The 19,863-nt window shown below is 40.7% G+C and overlaps 1 protein-coding gene across 1 annotated transcript; it reads right to left on the reverse strand.

Moving 5' to 3' along the window:
• Nucleotides 1–66: 66 nt before the first annotated feature.
• LOC146644163 (solute carrier family 22 member 13) lies at nt 67–19,639 on the reverse strand. The gene is made up of 10 exons (XM_085396794.1): nt 19,014–19,639; nt 15,514–15,617; nt 14,580–14,734; nt 6,829–6,997; nt 6,567–6,681; nt 4,872–4,975; nt 4,566–4,777; nt 4,360–4,468; nt 4,064–4,276; nt 67–3,898 (listed from the first exon to the last, which is right to left on the reverse strand). The coding sequence occupies exons 1-10, from the start codon at nt 19,344–19,346 to the stop codon at nt 3,796–3,798; spliced, it is 1,617 nt and encodes a 538-aa protein (XP_085252920.1). The 5' UTR covers nt 19,347–19,639; the 3' UTR covers nt 67–3,795.
• Nucleotides 19,640–19,863: the final 224 nt, after the last annotated feature.

The following is a 19,863-nucleotide window of genomic DNA, read 5'->3' on the forward strand; positions in this document are numbered from 1 at the left end:
TCAGTCATTAAAATTTTACTGCTCAAGGCACACTGGCTCAATGCCCTTATTTCAGATAAGTCACAAATTTCCACTCGTCCTTTACAGGCAAATTATTCCTGCTATAAAAAGAAGTTGCATTTATAATGACATCTAACATCACATGCTGTGGCCAGCATTAAGGCGTGCACTCTCACATCATGCATATCGACATTTATACAATTGGTTTCTTTAATTTCTTTGCAAAAGGAATTTAGTTTGTTTGTTTTTTTAAATCTACAAAAAATCTTACAACAAATTGTTTTCATAATGGAACAGAAATAATATCAAGTGTTTCAATTGACTTTACTATTTTCTTTTTTTTTTTAAATTGATGGAAGGTCACAAAAATATTAAGTCATACAGGAACATGATAAAGAAATGATGCCGGAGAAATTGGAAAACTGCTCTGTGGTCAGAAATGTGAAATTCCTTTTGGAAAACATGAGCGTCATGTCCTCCCGGATAAATCCTGTGTCTTTCACGGTGTGTGAGTGCATCAGGGGCTGTGCAATTACACATCTGAAAAGGCACCATCAGTGCTGAATGGCATATACATACATATGAGGGCCCAAAATTAAAAAAAAAAAAAAGCAGAGTGGGTATAAAATTTTGAGAAAAAACTCAAGATTTTTGACATTAAAGTGGCAAATCTGAGAGAACATTGAGCCTACAGTGCCTAAGACGCCTCTCATGGTTTCAATCCTTCAAACCATGAGGATTGAATGCTTTAATAATCTGTTGGATTGCGTCCTGATGTACCACAAGTCCTCAAGATATCAACTGTGCTGTAGTACTTCACACACAGGCTGTTACCTCATCCAAATCAGTGTGTTTTCTCATGAATAGCAGCTCACGACAACAACTCTTTGAAACTCAGACGCTTTTGAAAATGTGGTGATTCTGAACTTAAACCACAAGGATTTCTTTATTGCAAAGTCCAATTGAAAAGTAGAATTAAATTAGGTCATCTAAGAAAAAGGTTTTTTTGTATTATTCCTGGCAAATTTGCCATTTTTCTCATTAATTTGCCACTTTAATGTAAAACATGTTGGGGGTTTTTCCATTTTTTTCTTGGAATTTTTCCTGCAGTCCAGACCTTCCACCAACAGAAAGCAATTGGCACATCATGAAGAGAACAAGATATAAAGACTCAGGACTGATAAGCAGCTAGAATCATTTTTTTTCTCAGTTTAAATGTTCCATATTGTTTCCATATTCTATTGTGAATCAAATGTGGGTTTATGAGGTTTGCAAATCATTGCATTTTATTTCTATTTACAATTTTACAGTTGGACATGTAAATGCTTGTGCCTGAATAACAGCACAAACATACGGTGTTGTGTGAAAGTATTTGCCCGCTTCCTGAGTCCCTCTTTTCTTTTTTCTCATCTGTCACAATGTTTCAGATCATTAAGCAGAGTAACCAGAGTAAACGCAAAACGCAGTTTTTAAATGATGATTTCATTAAATGTGTAAAAATAAAATCAAGAAGGGGCACAGATACTTCACAGCACTGTATGGCATCATATTGCACATTCAAGTGCATCCAATACATGAATCGAATTTCTTCTATAATTCATAACAATAACAGCCCTTGATTGCTTGTGAAGACTCATAGAGTGTTATCATTGATACATGCTGCAGTCCATTTGTATTGGACAATAATAAAAGGAGAACAAATCTAAAAACAACAACAACAACAACAACACTGCTGAAATCAAATATTCTTCCACATGCTGATAACAGTCAAATCTCTTTTTTTTCATCCAAATCTATTAAATACAGCAGTCTAACTAAAAGGCTTCACTAGTGCATGCAGTCTCACTTGACTAGTCTCTTTTTTCTTGGCTTGAGACGAAGATGAGGCAGTTGCTTGCAATATAAATTTGTGCTACAACCAACATATGCCCAAAACAAAAACACTTTCATACAAAAATATCAAGCATGTTTCTTTGAACAAAATGTTTAAAATGCAGTAATAACGTTTGGAGAATAGGTGCGTTGCATTTGGCAGTCTGCTAGTCTTCTCCAGTCTTTAAACAACGTTTAGTTGTGCGTTCGGCACCCCCAATCACAAGAGCAGCGCGTCCAGGGATTTTGCCCTGAACAGCAACCGCACACCCATCTTGAGTGAAAACAATACCTAATTTTAAGTGGTGCGAAACACAGTCCGGAGATCTTTGCGAATTTATAGCACGCAGCACACACAGATCAACAATCAGCACCATTACAGTCACGTGAAACAGAAAGTTTTCACTGGACTTCATGCTGCCTGTGAAGACCCAAGTACACATTTAATGCTTCCAAAGCAATTAAGAGGATAATAGAACACAGTTTATTTAACTGACTAACAACAAGCGTGACCACTTCTAAAAAAGCAGACGTTTGATGGTCTGGTGCATTCAGGTGTGTGTTAACACATTACCGAATCTTCAGAGGAATGGACACCCCAAAGTCAGACCACCAAATGCTCAGAGTAACAGCAAAAAACAGCTACGTGAGCTACATCTCAGAGTCTACACACTTCAGTTAGAATGTTAAATGTTAAAGTTCATGACAGTACAATTAAAAAAAGACAGAAAAAGTCGCTTGCTTGTGAGGACCTACCAGGAGAACATCTCCTCTCTAAAATGAACATGGCACCAATGCTTAGGTTTGAACAGTAACATCTGAACAAACCACAACACTTCTGAAGAATATCTTTTGGCTAAAACCAAACTCAGCATATCAGCACTTACAGCTCATATCAGCTGTGAAGCACGGTGGTGGAGGGGTGATGATTCAGGCTTCCTGTTGGCCATGTGACCTAAGCATCTTTCAGTGACTGAGTCGACCATGAACTCCTCCGTACACACAAGTGATCTAAAGTCAAACGTGTGACTATCTGTCCGTCAGCTAACGTTTGACCCAAATATGGTCACGTAACAGCACAGCAGGAACAGAACGGCTGAAAAGAATCCAGGCGTTACAATGGTCCCGTCGAAGTCAAGACTTCAATTTGATTAAAATGCTGTTGCAGGTGCTTAACAGAGCTGTGTATAAACAAATGCCTGCAAACCTCAATTAACTGAAACAACGCTGTAAGGAAGATGTCCCAGAATTCCTCCACGATAACGTGGTAGACTGCGAAAGTCATACAGTGAACTATTACTTCAAGTTAATACATGTGGTTCTACAAGAAGTTTCTGGAGTTAACGAGTGTCGCAGAAGGAGAGAGGAAGTCGCTTTAGCTTGCTGTAGCCATGTCTGACAAGCTAACTGTTAGCCGACTTACATACAGGAGAAGATTAAATAAATTTTTGCTGCGTTTTCATTGTTGCTACAGAGTTATTATTAAACTGGCAGATTTTACAAATGTGACTGTTTACTCTTTAAATTTGACTTAAATGACATACTTACAGAACAATCCAACTCAGCTTTATATTGATGTAAAGACCCTACAGTAATGCACTTTTACGCTGATTGTTTTCACCCAAAAGGCAGTGCAGACGTTCTGGTGGCAGGGAAGTGATGTATGAGTGCTCTCATGCATGGATGAATATATACACATGTGCAAAATCCTAATAGGAGCTATTATTCTGCCTAGCCACATTCAAACCCCAAGTAAAAGGTGTAAATCTCTGATGGATTTAAAAGATTGTAAAACACAGATATTTCTGTGCTGCTTTTTTTCCATTTGAAATATGTTCTGCTCAGAATCAAACACCTGACGTGTAATTGCATAGAGGGTTTTGTGAAAAGTAGTATTTCTGGCATCAAAGCTGAGGCTGTGCATTAGGTGTGGCTTGCCAGATTGCATAACTCCAGCTTCTCTGTGCTGCGTCCTGATTGGCTATCATCTTCACACATCTCTGGGTTTTCCTCGGTTGGAGGTGTCCTGTGAGAGAGGAATAACAAAAAGTAGACACTCATAAGTGTAGAGGTTTCATGTGCTTTGGAGTTCAAATTGAAGACTGTGTGTTAAAGTTTGCTAACCTGCGTTTTTACTTTCATCCTTTCTTTTGTATTTTGCTCAGAAGCAAGCAGGTTTTTAAACAATTACCTAACATCCCAGTTCTCTGCATCCTCCACTGTGTCTGGAAGAGGTCTGTTGGCAGTTTCAGGAAGGGCCAGGGCAAGGACAGCTCCCAGAAGCGGAGAGATGCCGAAGATGGCGAGGGGTGTGGCCGGGCTGTGGTTATGCAGCATGTTGATAATGGGTGCCAGCACACCACCTATCCTTGCAAACATACAGGATACGCCTATTCCTGTTTGCCTTTTGGCACAGCAAGGGAAAAGAAACAGTTTCAGGAATGCGTCACTGAAATAACCGTTTGATGATTAGGACAGAAGTCTCACCGAAGCACCGTGGGGAATATCTCAGCAGTGTAGACATAGATCACAGCAAACGACGCCGCTATGCCAAACTTCCCTACCATGGCGAGACCACTCAGGAGATTGGGATGATCTGCAGACGGAAGGAGAAAAATCATTCAAGTGATGAAATAAATTTTAATATTAGCTTTTTGAGGAAGAAAAAGCATTTTAGCAAGTTTCCATCTTACCTGCAGGCACTGCAAGCATGAGCAGACAGGCGAGGCCTCCGATTGCCAGAAAGCCACTCTGAGTGAGTCGGCGGCTAAAGGGCAGCACGACGAGGACCAGAGAACGAGCTGGGATCTCAACCAGCCCGAACACGAACTGGGTCAGGTAGAGGTCTGTCCCCAACCTGGACACGCCCAGTGAGAGACCATAATAGACCAGCACATTCACAAACCTGTGATTTCAAAGGGGAGAAAGAGAGGAGTGGTAAAAAGCTACAGAGACATTGTCTCTGCTGAAAATGACAGTGAAACGACAAGAAGTCGTACCAAACATAGAACAGGATCAGCGATCTTTTCCTCATCTGAGGCGTGCGTACCAGATCGACAGCCGAGTGACTTCTCTTCCCCTCGACCGATATCTCACACTCAACCTGATGTGGACGCCACAAACGAATCAGAAACCACAAAAGAGGCTTTTACATTTTACCTGTACATTAAAAACATCCCTACACTACTTGATGTACTGTAAATGTTAAATCAAAATATACTATATTTAAATCTAAGTGTTACATTAAAAATCCTCAAACCAGATGTTTTTATAAGGTGTGGAGCATGCTTCAGCTTACAAACCCCATACAGTTATGTGTAGGCTGATCTAGTACTTAGCAGTGTTGTGGTACAGGTGCCTTTAGCCACGCTGGCTTTAAGCAGTCATGATGGCTCATGTAACGACTGCTTATATCTTTGCCGAATGCATTTAGCTAAATCCACAAGGAGCAGTAAACCTCTGAGTCATCAACACCAGGAGTACAGGTCAGCTGATCACCGGCTGTCCACAAAGAAACTACTGTAACTCCCAGTGCACATCATCATGTGACTTATTTAAGTTAACCCCCCTGTGGCACTGCTCCATCTATCTCAGGGTTCCCCACCTGTCAATTTCAATTTTAACACCTGTACATGATTAATAATAAAACATGTTTTAGTATCAAAATTTAAAGTACATAAAATACTCAGTAGTAAAGCAGGATGGCCTTTTTCACAACAATATAGTTACTGCGTATCTCTCCGTCTAGCTCTGTACATGAAACCACGGTAACGGGAAGACTGATTAGTCTGGAAGGTCGTCACTAGACTGCAATAGTGTATCACCAGCTGTGAGTCATGACAACCAGTTATTGAAGTTTCATCTGTGCCACAAACTTGCACGTGTTCAGCACACAGCCCGAGAAAATCCCTGCTATCCTGACCATGCATTACACGCTGCATTAAAACAAATCAAGAAAACAGTGTTCTCAGCACGAAACCTCAAGTCCTTCAGCTTTCATGTGGCCATCATCAAATCAGAGGATTCAGCTTTGAAAACCAGCTTAGAAATGTATGTTTTTATTTATTTATTAAGTTTCACTGTATAAAAGTTGTACTCCTCATTTCGTGATTGTCTCATTTTCCTCAGGAAGCTCAGCTTTCACTTGATTCATATTTAATTCTTATGAATATCTTGCCAGATAGAAAATGCCAAAGGGACCCGTTTCATGAGAGAACTGCAGCATGAGTCCTACGAGACAAAACAAAACATTTAATATGGCTTTTTCTTTTCTTTTTCGCATGGAAATGATGAAGACGACGAAATCTCTGCGGCTTTTCCGAGATCATCGCTGCTGATATAAAGGCAACTGTAAGGGGAGGAGATTTCTCTGTGATTATTTTCTTTTAATTTTGTTACAGAATCGCACGAGGCCACATGAAGATCAAAGGAGCAAACATTTGCTTCCAGGACAGCATGCCCTGTTCACTGTTTTCCCTTGGTTTAATGTAGCATGTAATGAATGCTCACACTACTGGTGTGTGATCTGAAATGCAGTTAGGTTTGTGTGCGATTGCTGCTGGAGGAGTACGAGGTTTTTGTTAGAGATTACAGAGTAAACAGGAGAAAGGTGGCTGTAAAAATAAAGCCTAGCACTGTCACAAACACTGTTTTTGAACCAGGTGATCCTGAACCTGACACACACACACACACACCTGTACGGTGGGAGGTAAGACACGACCATTAACAAGCGCTGCCTTGCGAAGGAGCGCGATGGCCTCCTCTCTCCTGTTGTTGGCCAACAACCATCTGGCCGAATGGGGAAGCACCCTTGTTGGCATTGAGAGGTCAAACAGAGAGGTAGAGAAAAGGAGAAAATGAGGAATGATAACATGCAAGACACTCATAGAAATGCAGGTGTATTTTCATGTCTGAGCAGGGCAGATTTTATATTCAGATGTCAGTTGAATTTCTCACCATATATAGAAGCTAAGCAGGAAGCCCGGGGCTGATATTGCTAGTTGCAGCTTTCTCCAGTCTCGTATAAGATATGCTACTCCTGCTAGCAGCATATAACCCAGGCCATAGGCATAGTCGGTGATGATACCAGCCAGCATGCGTCTCTTGGTGCATGTCCACTCAGTACCTGTAGAACGAAGCGAGGAGAGGAGAGGAATTGTGGGTAATGGTGGCAAGGGTTTTGCAAAAACAGCTTTCAACCAGTTTATTTGCATATCTGAAGATAATGAAAGGTCTGCACAAATGTGTTCCTTTGTTGTTAGCATAAAGATGAGGAGAGCCTAGCTGTCTAAAGCCTGAATTTACATCTAAAAGTTCTGTCATGTTTGCTTACTCAGCACAAAAAATAACTGTATGAGAACTTAGGTGAAAATAAGGAAAGCGCTAGACAGAGCTCTTAAATGTCTGGCATGGTGGTGCATTAGTAGTCTATGAGGTTTTGAGTCATGTGACCACGAATCTTGTGATCGTTAATCACCTGATATAACCTGTGTGCTTTTTTGGATGTGTAACAAGGTTTAAGTGAGTAAGGCAAGGCAAGTTTATTTATATAGCACAATTCAACAACAAGGTGATTCAAAGTGCTTTACAGAGACATTAAAAAACAAAAACAAATAAAAAGCATGATTTAAAATCGATTTAAAAAAAAACAGCAGATAAAATCAGTAGTTAAAATGTAAGTTTTGAAATTTAAGCTTAAAGGTGTGGATTTGGTGCTTTATTCAAATGCAGCTGAGAATAGGTGAGTCTTCAACCTGGATTTAAATAAACTGAGTGTTTCAGCTGATCTGAAGCTTTCTGGGAGTTTGTTCCAGATATAAGGAGCATAAAAGCTGAATGCAGCTTCTCCGTGTCTGGTTAAAAAACCGGATCCAGAGGACCTGAGGGATCTGGAAGGTTCATACTGGGTCAGGAGGTCACTGATGTATTTTGGTCCTAAACCATTCAGAGCTTTATAGACCAGCATCAGAACTTTAAAGTCTATCCTCTGACGGACAGCCAGCCAGTGTAAAGACCTCAGAGCTGGACTGATGTGGTCAACTTTTTTGGTCTTAGTGAGGACTCGAGCAGCAGAGTTCTGAATGAGCTGTAGTTGTCTGACTGATTTTTTAGGTAGACCTGTAAAGATGCTGTTACAGTAATCAAGCCTACTAAAGATGAATGCATGGACTAGTTTTTCCAGGTTCTGTTGAGACATCAGATCTTTTATCCTTGATATATTCTTGAGGTGATAGTAAGCTGATTTTGTTATTGTCTTAATGTGTTTTTCTAAGTTTAGGTCTGCATCCATCACTACACCCAAATTTCTCGCCTGGTTTGTGGTTTTTAGGTGTATAGATTGAAGTTCTCTGGTGACCTGTAATCGTTTTTCTTTGGCACCAAAGACTATTACCTCAGTTTTGTTTTTGTTTAGCTGGAGAAAATTGTGGCACAGCCAGTCATTAATTTCCTCAATGCATTTACCAAGAGCCTGTACAGGGCCTTGGTCTCCTGGTGACATTGTGATATATATTTGTGTGTCATCTGCATAGCTGTGGTAGTTTATTTTGTTGTTCTTTATAATCTGTGCCAGTGGGAGCATGTAAATGTTAAACAGAAGGGGTCCCAAGATGGAACCTTGGGGAACTCCACATGTGATACTTGTCTGCTCAGATGTGAAGTTACCTATTGATACAAAGTATTTCCTGTTTTCTAAGTTTTGAACCAGTTTAGTACAGTTCCTGAAAGACCTGCCCAGTTCTCCAGTCGTTTGAGTAATATGTTGTGGTCAACTGTATCAAATGCTGCACTGAGATCCAGTAAAACTAAGACTGACATTTTTTCCACTGTCTGTGTTCAGACATATGTCATTAAACACTTTTGTCAGAGCGGTTTCAGTGCTGTGGTTCTGTCTAAAACCTGACTGGAAGGCATCGTAGCAGTTATTCTGTTTTAAGAAGTAATTGAGCTGTTGAGAAACTGCTTTTTCAATGATCTTACTTAAAAATGGGAGATTTGAGATCGGCCTGTAGTTGTTCACTTGTGTCTTGTCAAGATTGTCCTTTTTCAGTATAGGTTTAATTACAGCAGTTTTTAGTGGTTCCGGAAACACACCTGACATTAAAGAAAAGTTGACGATCTGTAACAGGTCTGACTCCAAATTCTTTGAGACCTTTTTGAAAAAACTTGTTGGCAGGACATCTAAACAGCAAGAGGAGGAGTTCAGTTGACCTAAGATGTCCTCCAGGTCTTTGCTGTTAATAGGTTGAAACTGTTTCATGGTGTTTAAACAGTTTTTTGGTGGACACAGTACATATCCTGGATCTGCTGTTGATGTACCAATTGCTTGTCTAATCTTTTGGATTTTTTCTGTGAAGAATTTGGCAAAGTCATTGCAGGCCATGGTCGAATGAAGTTCAGCTGCTACTGACACAGGAGGGTTTGTTAGCCTGTCAACTGTAGAAAATAAGACCCGAGCAGTATGACTGTTTTTGGTGATGATGTCAGAGAAGTAGGACCTCCTTGCACTCCTCAGTTGTAAATTACAATTGTGAAGTTTCTCTTTATAGATGTCATAATGAACCTGGAGGTTTGTTTTTCTCCATCTGCGCTCAGCTTTCCTACACTCTCTTTTTTCATTTTTCACTAGTGTGGAGTTTCTCCATGGAGACTTTTTCCTTCCAGAGATAACCTTCGCCTTAATGGGAGCAATTGTATCCATTACATTTAACATTTTTGCATTAAAGCTATTGACGAGCTCATTGACTGAACCTTTGGACAGGCCAGGTGTTAATGGGAAGACCTGGTTAAAGATCTCACTACTGTATTCAGTTATACACAGTTTTGTGATCACTGCTGTTGATATATTTGTGTGTGCTGAAATTGCCCAAAGTTGCCCAGAGTGTTACTCAGGTCTTTAGTCCCTTTGTCCTGAGGGTTGTCCACATGGATGTTAAAATCTCCAACAATAATTACACAGTCGAAATCAACACAGATCACAGACAGCAGTTCACTGAGGTCATTAAAAAGGTCTGTGCAGTATTTGGGAGGCCTGTAAACATTAAGAAACACAACTTTGGATGGGGCCTTCAGCTGTAAAGCCACATATTCAAAAGACTGAAAACTTCCAGGAGAGAGCTGCTTACATTGAAATGAGTCATTAAATAAGACAGCAACCCCCCCTCCTCTCCTGCTCACCCTGGCCTCACTGATAAAACTGTAGTTAGGAGGTCTGTGAAGGTTCTCAGTCATCCAGGTCATCGTAGTCAAAGGAGCTTGCAAAGAAAAGCGTCTGGACTTCTTTAAGTTGCTTGAAGACGTTTCACCTCTCATCCGAGAACTGAAGAAGCTGAAGAAGCTTCTCGGATAAGAGGTGAAACGTCTTCAAGCAACTTAAAGAAGTCCAGACGCTTTTCTTTGCAAGCTCCTTTGACTGTAGTTAGGAGGGGTCAACTCGATGAGAACAGCTCCACTGTTACTTTGGTCCAACCAAGTTTCAGTTAAAAACATAAAAAAGGCTGTGCTCAGTGATTAAATCATTAATTAAAAATGTTTTCCCAGCTAAAGATCTAACATTTAATGAAGCCAACTTAAGTGTTTTAGAGGCATTATTTGCCCCCTTGTGTTTGGGAGCAGTCTGTGGCACACAAGGTATGTTTACTATATTTAAAGATCTTTTAGAGTGCAGCTCTCTGTGTTTTGACCAGGCCACATGTCTCCTTCTGTCACCTAAAAGTACAGAGATTTTAAAACCTTCTAGTAAACAGGGTCCCAGCTTCTCCTGGGAAAAGTCACCACTGCCATAATCCTCACAGCCCGGACCCTCCACACATCACACATCAGACTGCGGAGACAGAGCATGAAGGTGGTAAGGAGGAACTAAGGGGGGCGAGGCTGGGCAATGTAACTTCGATTGCTTTGTTGAGGGCGGGGCTCGATGGCAAACCTTTGGCTGCTCTGGTGGGGGGTTTATGGGGGACAAAAAGGGATTGGGCCGGGGGGTAGATCTGAGCCCAGCACTGACCCGCTCCATCATCTCCTCAGTGAATTTCAGGGGTGGGGAGGAGGGAGAAAGGGAGGGGGGGAGAGGGTGATGGCCTGTCAGGGGTTTGGGGGACTGGGGAAGGTCATGGTCCCTGGTCCTGGTCGTTGGTGTTGTTGAGAGAGTTGGAGGCAAATAGGGACCCCTCTTCTTGCCTCTGATGTCTCTCCTTTCTGAAGCTTTTCTGGGCGAAGCTCTTCTGGGTTGGGAACGCAGGCTTCTGCGTTCCCAAAAAATATTAAAGTTGTTGATAAAATGCACTGAGTGGTCAGTACATGCTGATATAAGCCATTTATTCAGTGCAAACAACCTGCTGAATCTCTCGTCTCCTCCTCTGACCGGCGGTACAGGTCCACTGATGAATACAGCTGCATTCACAGAGTTTACAGTATTTAATAATCCAGTAAAGTCCCGTTTCAGAACCTCCAACTGTTGTTTGGACACATCGTTTGACCCTGTATGCAGAACAATGTTTGTCACAGTTGGATATTCATCTGCAATTTGAAGAATTCTCTCCTTCAGGTTGTTGACCATATCCTTAGGGAAGCAGAGCACTTTAGTGTTCTTACCACACATCCTTTGTACATCCTTAACGGCAGAGTCACCCAAAATCAGAGTTTCAGGCCTAGCCTTTAGCTTTCCCTGTGGCCTTTTACTTTTCAACAGATTTTCAGTCCTTACTTCGCTACTTTTAGATGGATGGTTGTCCGATATAGATCCAGGGTCCTTTGATAGTGGAGCAAATCTGTTCTGCAGTTTCACATTCAGTTGTTTTGGAGGTTTGTTGTTAACCTTCCTATTCACGGTTGTCCAGTCCTGTTTCCTCCCATATACAGGGGTTGAAGAGCTTCCCTGTCTTGTAGGAAGTGAAGGCCAGTCGGTTTCAGAGATTTCAGCTCGCTGTGCTCTGCCTGTGATACGTCCTCCCCCTTCCAGGAGACATGATTTATGTCTTGGTTTTGCACCAAGACAGTCCAAGGGGGGATTTTCGCTTGAGGATTTATTATAATGCACAGAGTCTACTTTCTTGGTCATGTTATCTGTGCTCCTTAGCTGTGTACTAGCTTGCTCATCGCCATTGTTTTGAATCAAAGGCAAGGTTGTTTCATTTCCACACAGTCCATTTACCTCCACGTTTACTTCTAAGCGATGAATTTTTGTCTCCAGTACTGAAATCTTCTGCAGGAGGCTGTGGTAGTCATCTGTGGAGAGGGAAGGCATCTTGTTGCTAGTTAGCCGAGCGGTTAGCATCTTTCCAGGCTGTTCAGTGCCCAGACGCTGTAATCAGGCTTCAGCTGTGTGTAGGCCACAAACACACGGAGCGCTGAAGATAAGCTAACTATAAAAATGTTGCTGTTTCTGTTAAGAACACTTTAGTCCTGATGATCTATAAGTGTCCAGTATCCAGAAGCTATCACAGGTAAGCTCATACGGAAAAAAGGGAAAAAATCTGCATAAAAATCAATAAAAATCAATAAAAGAAGCAAAGTATTTAAAGAGCAAAGAGAGGAAGAGTCCACACTCACAAAAGGGGTTGATAATTTAAATGTCACACAGGCTGCTCTGTAACCATCTGGCAACAACCAATCGTGAGGGAAAAATGAGTATTCTTCGACTAGTTTTTGAGTGGTTTCTGCAGGTTGCTGGCAGTTGTTGTGAAATAGACTCCTAAACCCCCAGTCACACAAGCCTAGACCCATTCAGTGAAAACCTGGCAACCGCTGGTCACAAGGAAAAAATGTGTATCACCCTGCGGGTTGGCAAAAACCTCCTTGAGGTTGCTTTGGTCAGTGGCAGGTTGTTGCAGTCAGCGTTCTCCATTTCTGGTTCTGGCTTTGTCAAGGCTTGCTGCCACCCTGGCCATCAGGAGGCAGAGCAGGTCTTCTACAAATCGGTAGGCTTGTTGTTTAGTGTGCTTGTTCCAGTCCTTGGGCAATGGGCATGGTACTGAACCCTGATGTGCTCCCAGTGCATTTATCAGAGTGTGAGTGTGAATGTTAGATGCAGATGTAGAAAAAAGTGCTTGTAGAGTAGAAAACTTTAACTATAACTATAAAAGAACCAATCCATTTACCATTCACTCAGCTGGCAGTCACAGACTGTTTGGAAATAAGTTGACGTGTTGCATGCAAACGACTGGGAACCACAGTAATCTCAAATCAGAAGCAGGTTTATGGTGCAGCATCCTCTTTGTAACTGATTTCATCCAGCGAGAACCAGCAACCTGCAGGAACCACTGATCAGCATGCTATAGGTGTGTACTGTTCCCTTCATGTTTGTGCTGATATTGGCTCTGGTTGTAAGACAATAAGAACATCTTTGTAGTGAAGTGAAACCAAGTGAAAGAATAAATACTAACCACTGCAAATACTATCTGTGCTTCCCACGCATGTTTTTTTTAAATATATACTTTCAACCAGTCAGCAGTGAACATATCTGCAGGGCCACCAATGTCAGTTTATGTGCTGTTGGCTTTTTTAGAGAACTGTGTACAAATATATCTTCACAGACTCAAATCCCACAATCCCTCAGACTCCACACAGACACCAACCATAAATTTGTATTAGCGGTGTCTCTCAGTGTATCTAATTAGAGCCTCGTTAGCTGTTTCCATGTTTCCACTCTGAGTAAATAAAATTGAAGTTTATCAGCCAGGATATAAAACTATGTAGGTTTGAAATAGTGTTTTAACTGCATTTAATCTGCATTTAAAGTAAATGTAATCACATTGCAACAGATACCAACGTGTTTTTTTTATACACACACTTTTGGGACACTCAACCAGAAACACGCCTGTGCTGGATCTGTGACGATTAATAAAACTTAAAAAGTCTTAACACTGACTAGGAGGATGATTTTGTTGAGGCGTATGTCATTATGTTTTCTTTATTAAAAACTCTTCGGAAAATGACAAACCCTGAAGTCATCAGAAAAGTGTGAAAAGTTTTGAAAAATAATAATAACATTAATAGATTAATTAATTTATAAATTAATTACCAAATTAAATATTTAATATTGAAATGTAAGTTGTTTTTTAGTATAAAAGTTCTATATGAATAAATGAGGTCCTTATATGTCTGAGATGCATCTTATTGATCTGATATTGCTTTAAAATTAAAGTCATAATGAGGAAATTAAAATAGGAACGCTTAAACATTTAAAAAACATAAACACACTATCCTGCATCAACAGAAATGTCAGTCCTGTCATACATGGCATTATTGTTAAATAATTGACAATTTAAAAAAATATTAATGAATTATCTTTTTTCACCATTTAAATGAACCTGAGATTATATATCAGCCACTGTGTTTTATGAAAACATCACTTTTTTTATAATTACTAGCAGCGCTTTCTCAAATTCTTCATCCTTTATTTATGGTTGTCTTGGTGAACATTACGTTTCGAATGGGCAACGTATGTTGAACATGACTCATGAGACATGATTTATTTAAAATATTTTTAAAAACATATAGATGTTAATAATTGCTACATGCATGACGGTGTTCGTGCACAGCTTCATTCCGATTGGCCCACCCAACACATATGCATACATACACTACAATGATCACAGTAGGAAGGTAAGTGCCTGTCGGGTATTCTGTGCTGACGCTCCACTACAGCAGCCTCAAATCATCATACTCATGCAGGGTTTGAGTATGTGTGTGTGTGTGTGTTTGTTTAGTACCAAGTACAAAAGCATTGATGATGACACCAGATATTGTTGTGCCAACTACAAAGCGAAGAATCACATAGACCGGGAAGTTGGGTGCGAAAGCCACAGCGACACCGAACACAGTTTGGAGAGCGAGGGACAGCAGCAGGACGAAGCGTCGGCCATACCTTGTAGACAGAGAGAGGACACAGGAATGTGAGTTAGCCCTCCCTCATTATTAAAGATTTGCACCAGTAGACCCAACGAAACAGAAGTAAAGATATCACACTAAGCTCGAAACACATAAAAGAAAAAAAAATACTAAGTCTTTATCTAGTTCTTAGTGTAGGAGGTGCAGTTATCAGAAACCAAGTGCTTATAACTTTATGTTCACCAGAGAAAATCTGAGGTTTGAAAATTAGTAACAAAGCTGGGAACTTCAGTTTGCTCCCTGGGCTGTTTTTCTTTTCAGGTGCAAATGCTTCCTTTTGTTCACTTTAGCCCTAACTTACCAGGAAGACCACATATTGCCACCTGCTCACTACCACCCACTGCAGCCTTCACTCTTCAGTTTCTTAACCCTTTCAGCTCCGTCAATAAAAGGGAAGCACAGGTCTCATGACCCACTCCCACTTCCCATTTGTCTTTCTGCAATAGATCTACTGTGTCAGTTCAAAGACTTTTCCAAGATATTGATGATACTACCCTTCTATTGTTTCTAGTTTAAAGAAAAAACAGAGAATGAACAAGAATGTTAAACGTATGGGTGATTTTTACTGTCACACAGTTAAGTCTGAACAGTTTTATCGTGTGTATCTGTAGCTGATGAAGCAAATAAATTAACTGCTCCCCTTACATACAGTTACCACATGCAAAGGCCTACAGCAGTGGCCACCCCTACAGTCGTGCTTTGATGCTGAGGATCTGACACTTTGTTCTATCTGTGCGCTGAGTGAGAAAAGCCTACCTGTCAGCCATGGCTCCAAACACCACCGATCCCACCAGCAGGCCAAACATGTAGATAGATGATCCAATGTTGTTGAACACAGCTTTGCTGCACACCAGGTCCCACTGGTAGATGGAAAAAGAAGTTACTCCTTGTGCATTTGTTTATTTCTTATGTATTGGTGAATGGCCATGCAAATGGTAAATGGCCTGTATTTGTATAGCGCTTTTCTAGTCCCTGAGGACCCCAAAGCGCATTCACACACACATTCACACACTGGTGCAAGTGACATACACTCTGTGGGCAAAGTATCGGGCTACATCACGTAATCTTAAGCACCTCACTTTTGTAAAAGAACTCAATACATTTAAGTGTAGTACTGTAGTAGGATGATATCGGTGAAACAAGTCAATTCCTGAAATTTCTTTCTCCTTTGATACTACACAATAACATGAAAGTGGTATCATTGCAACGTGGAAGCTTTTAGGAACCAAACCACAGCAACTCATCCACAAAGTGGCAGACCATATAATCTTACAGAGCAGGCCTTTCAAGTGCTGAGGCGCATATTGTGGAAAAGTTGCCAACGCTCTCCTGACTCAGTAACTACAGGGCTCCAGACTGCTGCTGACATTAACATCAGCACAAAAGCTGTGCAATGGGAGCTTTGCACATGTTTATGCAGATCCTGTAGCTGTATCTGGCCCAGTACCTATGTCTATGTAGAGTATTGTCAAAGTAAATTTGCTTGTGTGTTTGGGCTGCTCTTTGCTGATATTGATTATAGAGTATGGTATCAAACTGGCATTGGACAAAACAAAGCACTGTCATAAAGTTCCAAGTGCAAATGGACCTTAGGAAAGGGTTAGAGCTGCATCAGGGTCAGATTGACTGCAACCTCTAAGGAAATATGATTAAATCAGTCTATACTTGCCAAAAATGGCAGCTGACCAGCTGTAAATGACCAGACACTGATGATTTTCAAATTACACTGTCATTTGTTTCTGTTCTGGCTCATTAAACATAAAATAGTCCTTGCACACAAACTGAACCTTCCAAAGTCCAAGAAGAAGTGGCAAAACTGTCCAGGATATGGTCGCAGTACAAAATGATGGCAATCATTTCCGAATCCCTTTATTGAGACAGTGACTGTTAGTCAAGGAAAATATGTGGCACTACAGCACAATATCAAGGACACAAGAACCTTTATGCCAAGAAGACTCTTATGTAATATAATACAAACTGTTGTTGATTAATTTGTGTATGATTACAACAGCAGCCGTGAACAGCAGGGGTGCAGCAGGGTGTGAGTGGGGCCAGTTGCTTATTTTGGCTCCAAGGCCCTTTGGAAAGCTAATGTGGATGTTTGCTGTGCTGGGTTCATTACTCTTTATCATCACATCAGTCTTTCATGAAATAATTTCTCAGATTTTTACATATTTGAATTTTATTTTATTTTATTCATGTTTTTCCTTATTTAGCTCCTTTCTTTTCCATGGATTTTGAGATATTTGCCTTGCCATATTGTTTTATTACATGCATTTAGCACAAAAAATAAGAACATTTATGTTTGGTTGATTATTTCTTTGGACAGCCAGTTTATTTGGGTGCCACATTGGGTGCCAAATGGTGCCACGTTTGTAAGAAAAATGCATTTGTGGGTTGAGCAGCAGAGCTGAGTATGTGGATCGCACCGATGAAAAACCTGCAAATCTTCTCTTAAATCGTGACTCTTGTTTGGTGTTGTTTATTGGGTTATATCAGGGGTGGGCAATTCCAGGCCTCGAGGGCCGGTGTCCTGCAGGTTTTAGATCTCACCTTGGGTCAACACACCTGAATCACATGATTAGTTCGTTACCAAGCCTCTGGAGAACTTCAGGGCATGTTTAGGAGCTATTTAACCATTTAAATCAGCTGTGTTGGTTCAAGGACACATCTAAAACCTGCAGGGACACCGGCCCTCGAGGCCTGGAGTTGCCCACCCCTGGGTTATATGATTGAAGTCTGAAGAAACAAGAGATATTGGCAGATTAACAACTGATTCATTTATCAAACAGGGGCCTCTGCAGCATGTAGAAAAGCCGTACACAGCCACAACAGCCCGGCACCTCCTCCTCACTAGTTTGGCCACACACTGCTTTGGCATGGCATCCCAGTCTTAATCACTATTTGTCGCATTTCAGACAATGTTGTTGTGCTGGTCACAGAAAATGTAGCAACAGCGATTAAGATTTGTCAAGTTTTTCACGGCACAACCCACGTACTCAACTCTGCTGCTCAACCCACAAATGCATTTTCCTGACAATTGTCACGACATTAAAGGGAAAACAAATAAGCTATGATTTATTGCCAAGAAGCATTGTCATATGACCACATGTCATAAGAACAACACAAATATTTGTCAAAAACAGGCTAAATAAAGAAAACTATATTGTTATATAGGTAGCCTACATAAAACACTAAATTCAGGTTTTGCCAAAAAGTGATTTCCAATGTTTCTATGCGTTTTCTATGTGTAATATCTTTATTTATATTGGTAAATAGAGTTTAGTGAACAGAATTTACAAAGGGTTACATAAAAAATGCAAGCTCTTCATATCTTTATGACTGCGACATTATAACCAGTGTAGTCCTTTATGGCCAATTAAAATATCTTCCTAGGAAATTTAAAAAAAAAAAATAATTAAAATTTCCTTCTAGATATTTGTTGCAAATTCTGCTACCCACTTGGTCACATAAGTCGTAAGTCAATGAGACTTTTTAACTGGATAAATAAAAGATCGATGAAAGTCACTTTGCCAAAAACTTATTGCGGCTTCTACCCTGTGACAGAAATGTTCTTTCTGGCACTTAACGAATTAATATCATTCACGCGGGACAGATTGTACATGTGTTTCACATATTATAGGCCAACATTGCAAGTAAATAACCGTAATTTGACATCTTAATATAATTTTTAAGTGCTTCCCTTTTTTTCTGCTTATAAAACAGTAAATTTGGGAATCAACGGCTAACAACAACGATTATATTTTAGCATTAAAAAATATAATTTAAATAAAAGAATTTAAGCACGCTTGGATTAGGCTTTGCAGAAACAAAAGACGATGATTTTGGTAAATATCAATACGGTTAATTTAGACATAAACGCTACACTAGGTGTTGGTCTAATAAATGTTTTAAACACTGGTAGTTTTGGCTGCTGTAACACAAAAAAGTCCCAACTTTGGGATAAAGTATACCACACCATAGCTTAAAAACCACACTGGCAGCAAATGATCTTTGGATATGTCTTTTTATATATTAGTGAGATTAAAATCCTTACTCTGATACTTATAATAAGTATTTAATAGGTAATATAAGCAATAAAAAGTATCAAATGATAGCCTACCGTCTACTATTTGACACCTTTTTGTCGCTTTTTTTGATTTCCGCCTCTTTTCCCAGCATGAAAGTGAACTGATTAATGACTAAAGTTGATCTTCAGCCCAAACCGAACAGACCAGATGGTCATGTTTCTGTACCTCGGTGACGGTGGTGCTCTCAAAAGTCTCCCTGCTGTAGACCCATCCGTCACTGCACGGCACGCGCTGAGTGCCGTTGCCCAGCAGCACGACATCCTGCGAGAAGCAGGAGGAGTTGGAGAGGCTGAAGTTCAGGGTGGCTGAATACAGGGACTGATTCCCCGCTGCTGGACTCAAGCCCTCGCGGCACTGATGAGGCGGCGTGGCTCCGGTGAAGATGCTCACCAGCATGTGGAAGGCGAGGAGGATCTGAGGTAGACATATCCATATGTAGAGAATTTTCTGGTATCTGCCAAAGCCTCCAATGGCAGAGAGGATCTGATCGAAATTCATTTCAAATGTAGGTCAAATTGGCTCCAATGGAGTGGATGAGCCGGGGAGATGGAGGCGGAAGATGGTTGTAAATACCGACCAGATACTGAGGCGGTGTTATGGAGACAAACAAGATAAATTACCATGTGCTGCCGTGGTCAGTCCACGTGAAGTTGTTTAACAATTACTGAAACGAGCTCAAGAAGGTTATCCTCCCTCTGCAAACACACTCTCACCTCACGGGCAGCGAGTGTCTGCAGATGAGGCTTCACAGAGATCGATTAGAATGCTCCAAGATGAGACGCGCGGACAAAGTTTTTCAGTCTCAAACCAAGTAACAAGTAAACAAGTAAAAATCCACAATTAGTCTTCCGTTGTAAATATTGCACAGGGAGTAAAATCACGCACCCAACAAAACGCCAGTGTTGTTTTCCACTCTGTACAAAATATGCACATTATGGCAGCGGGGAGCGCGTGTGGTGTTACGTATCCGTGACTTATAGGGGAAGGGCCATAGCATCGCTACCACATCTCATAT

This window comes from Rhamphochromis longiceps, linkage group LG22 (assembly GCF_057381845.1).
Source record: "Rhamphochromis longiceps isolate RC_006_pf linkage group LG22, R_longiceps_female_GT1.1, whole genome shotgun sequence".
Classification (NCBI taxonomy): Eukaryota; Metazoa; Chordata; class Actinopteri; order Cichliformes; family Cichlidae; genus Rhamphochromis; species Rhamphochromis longiceps.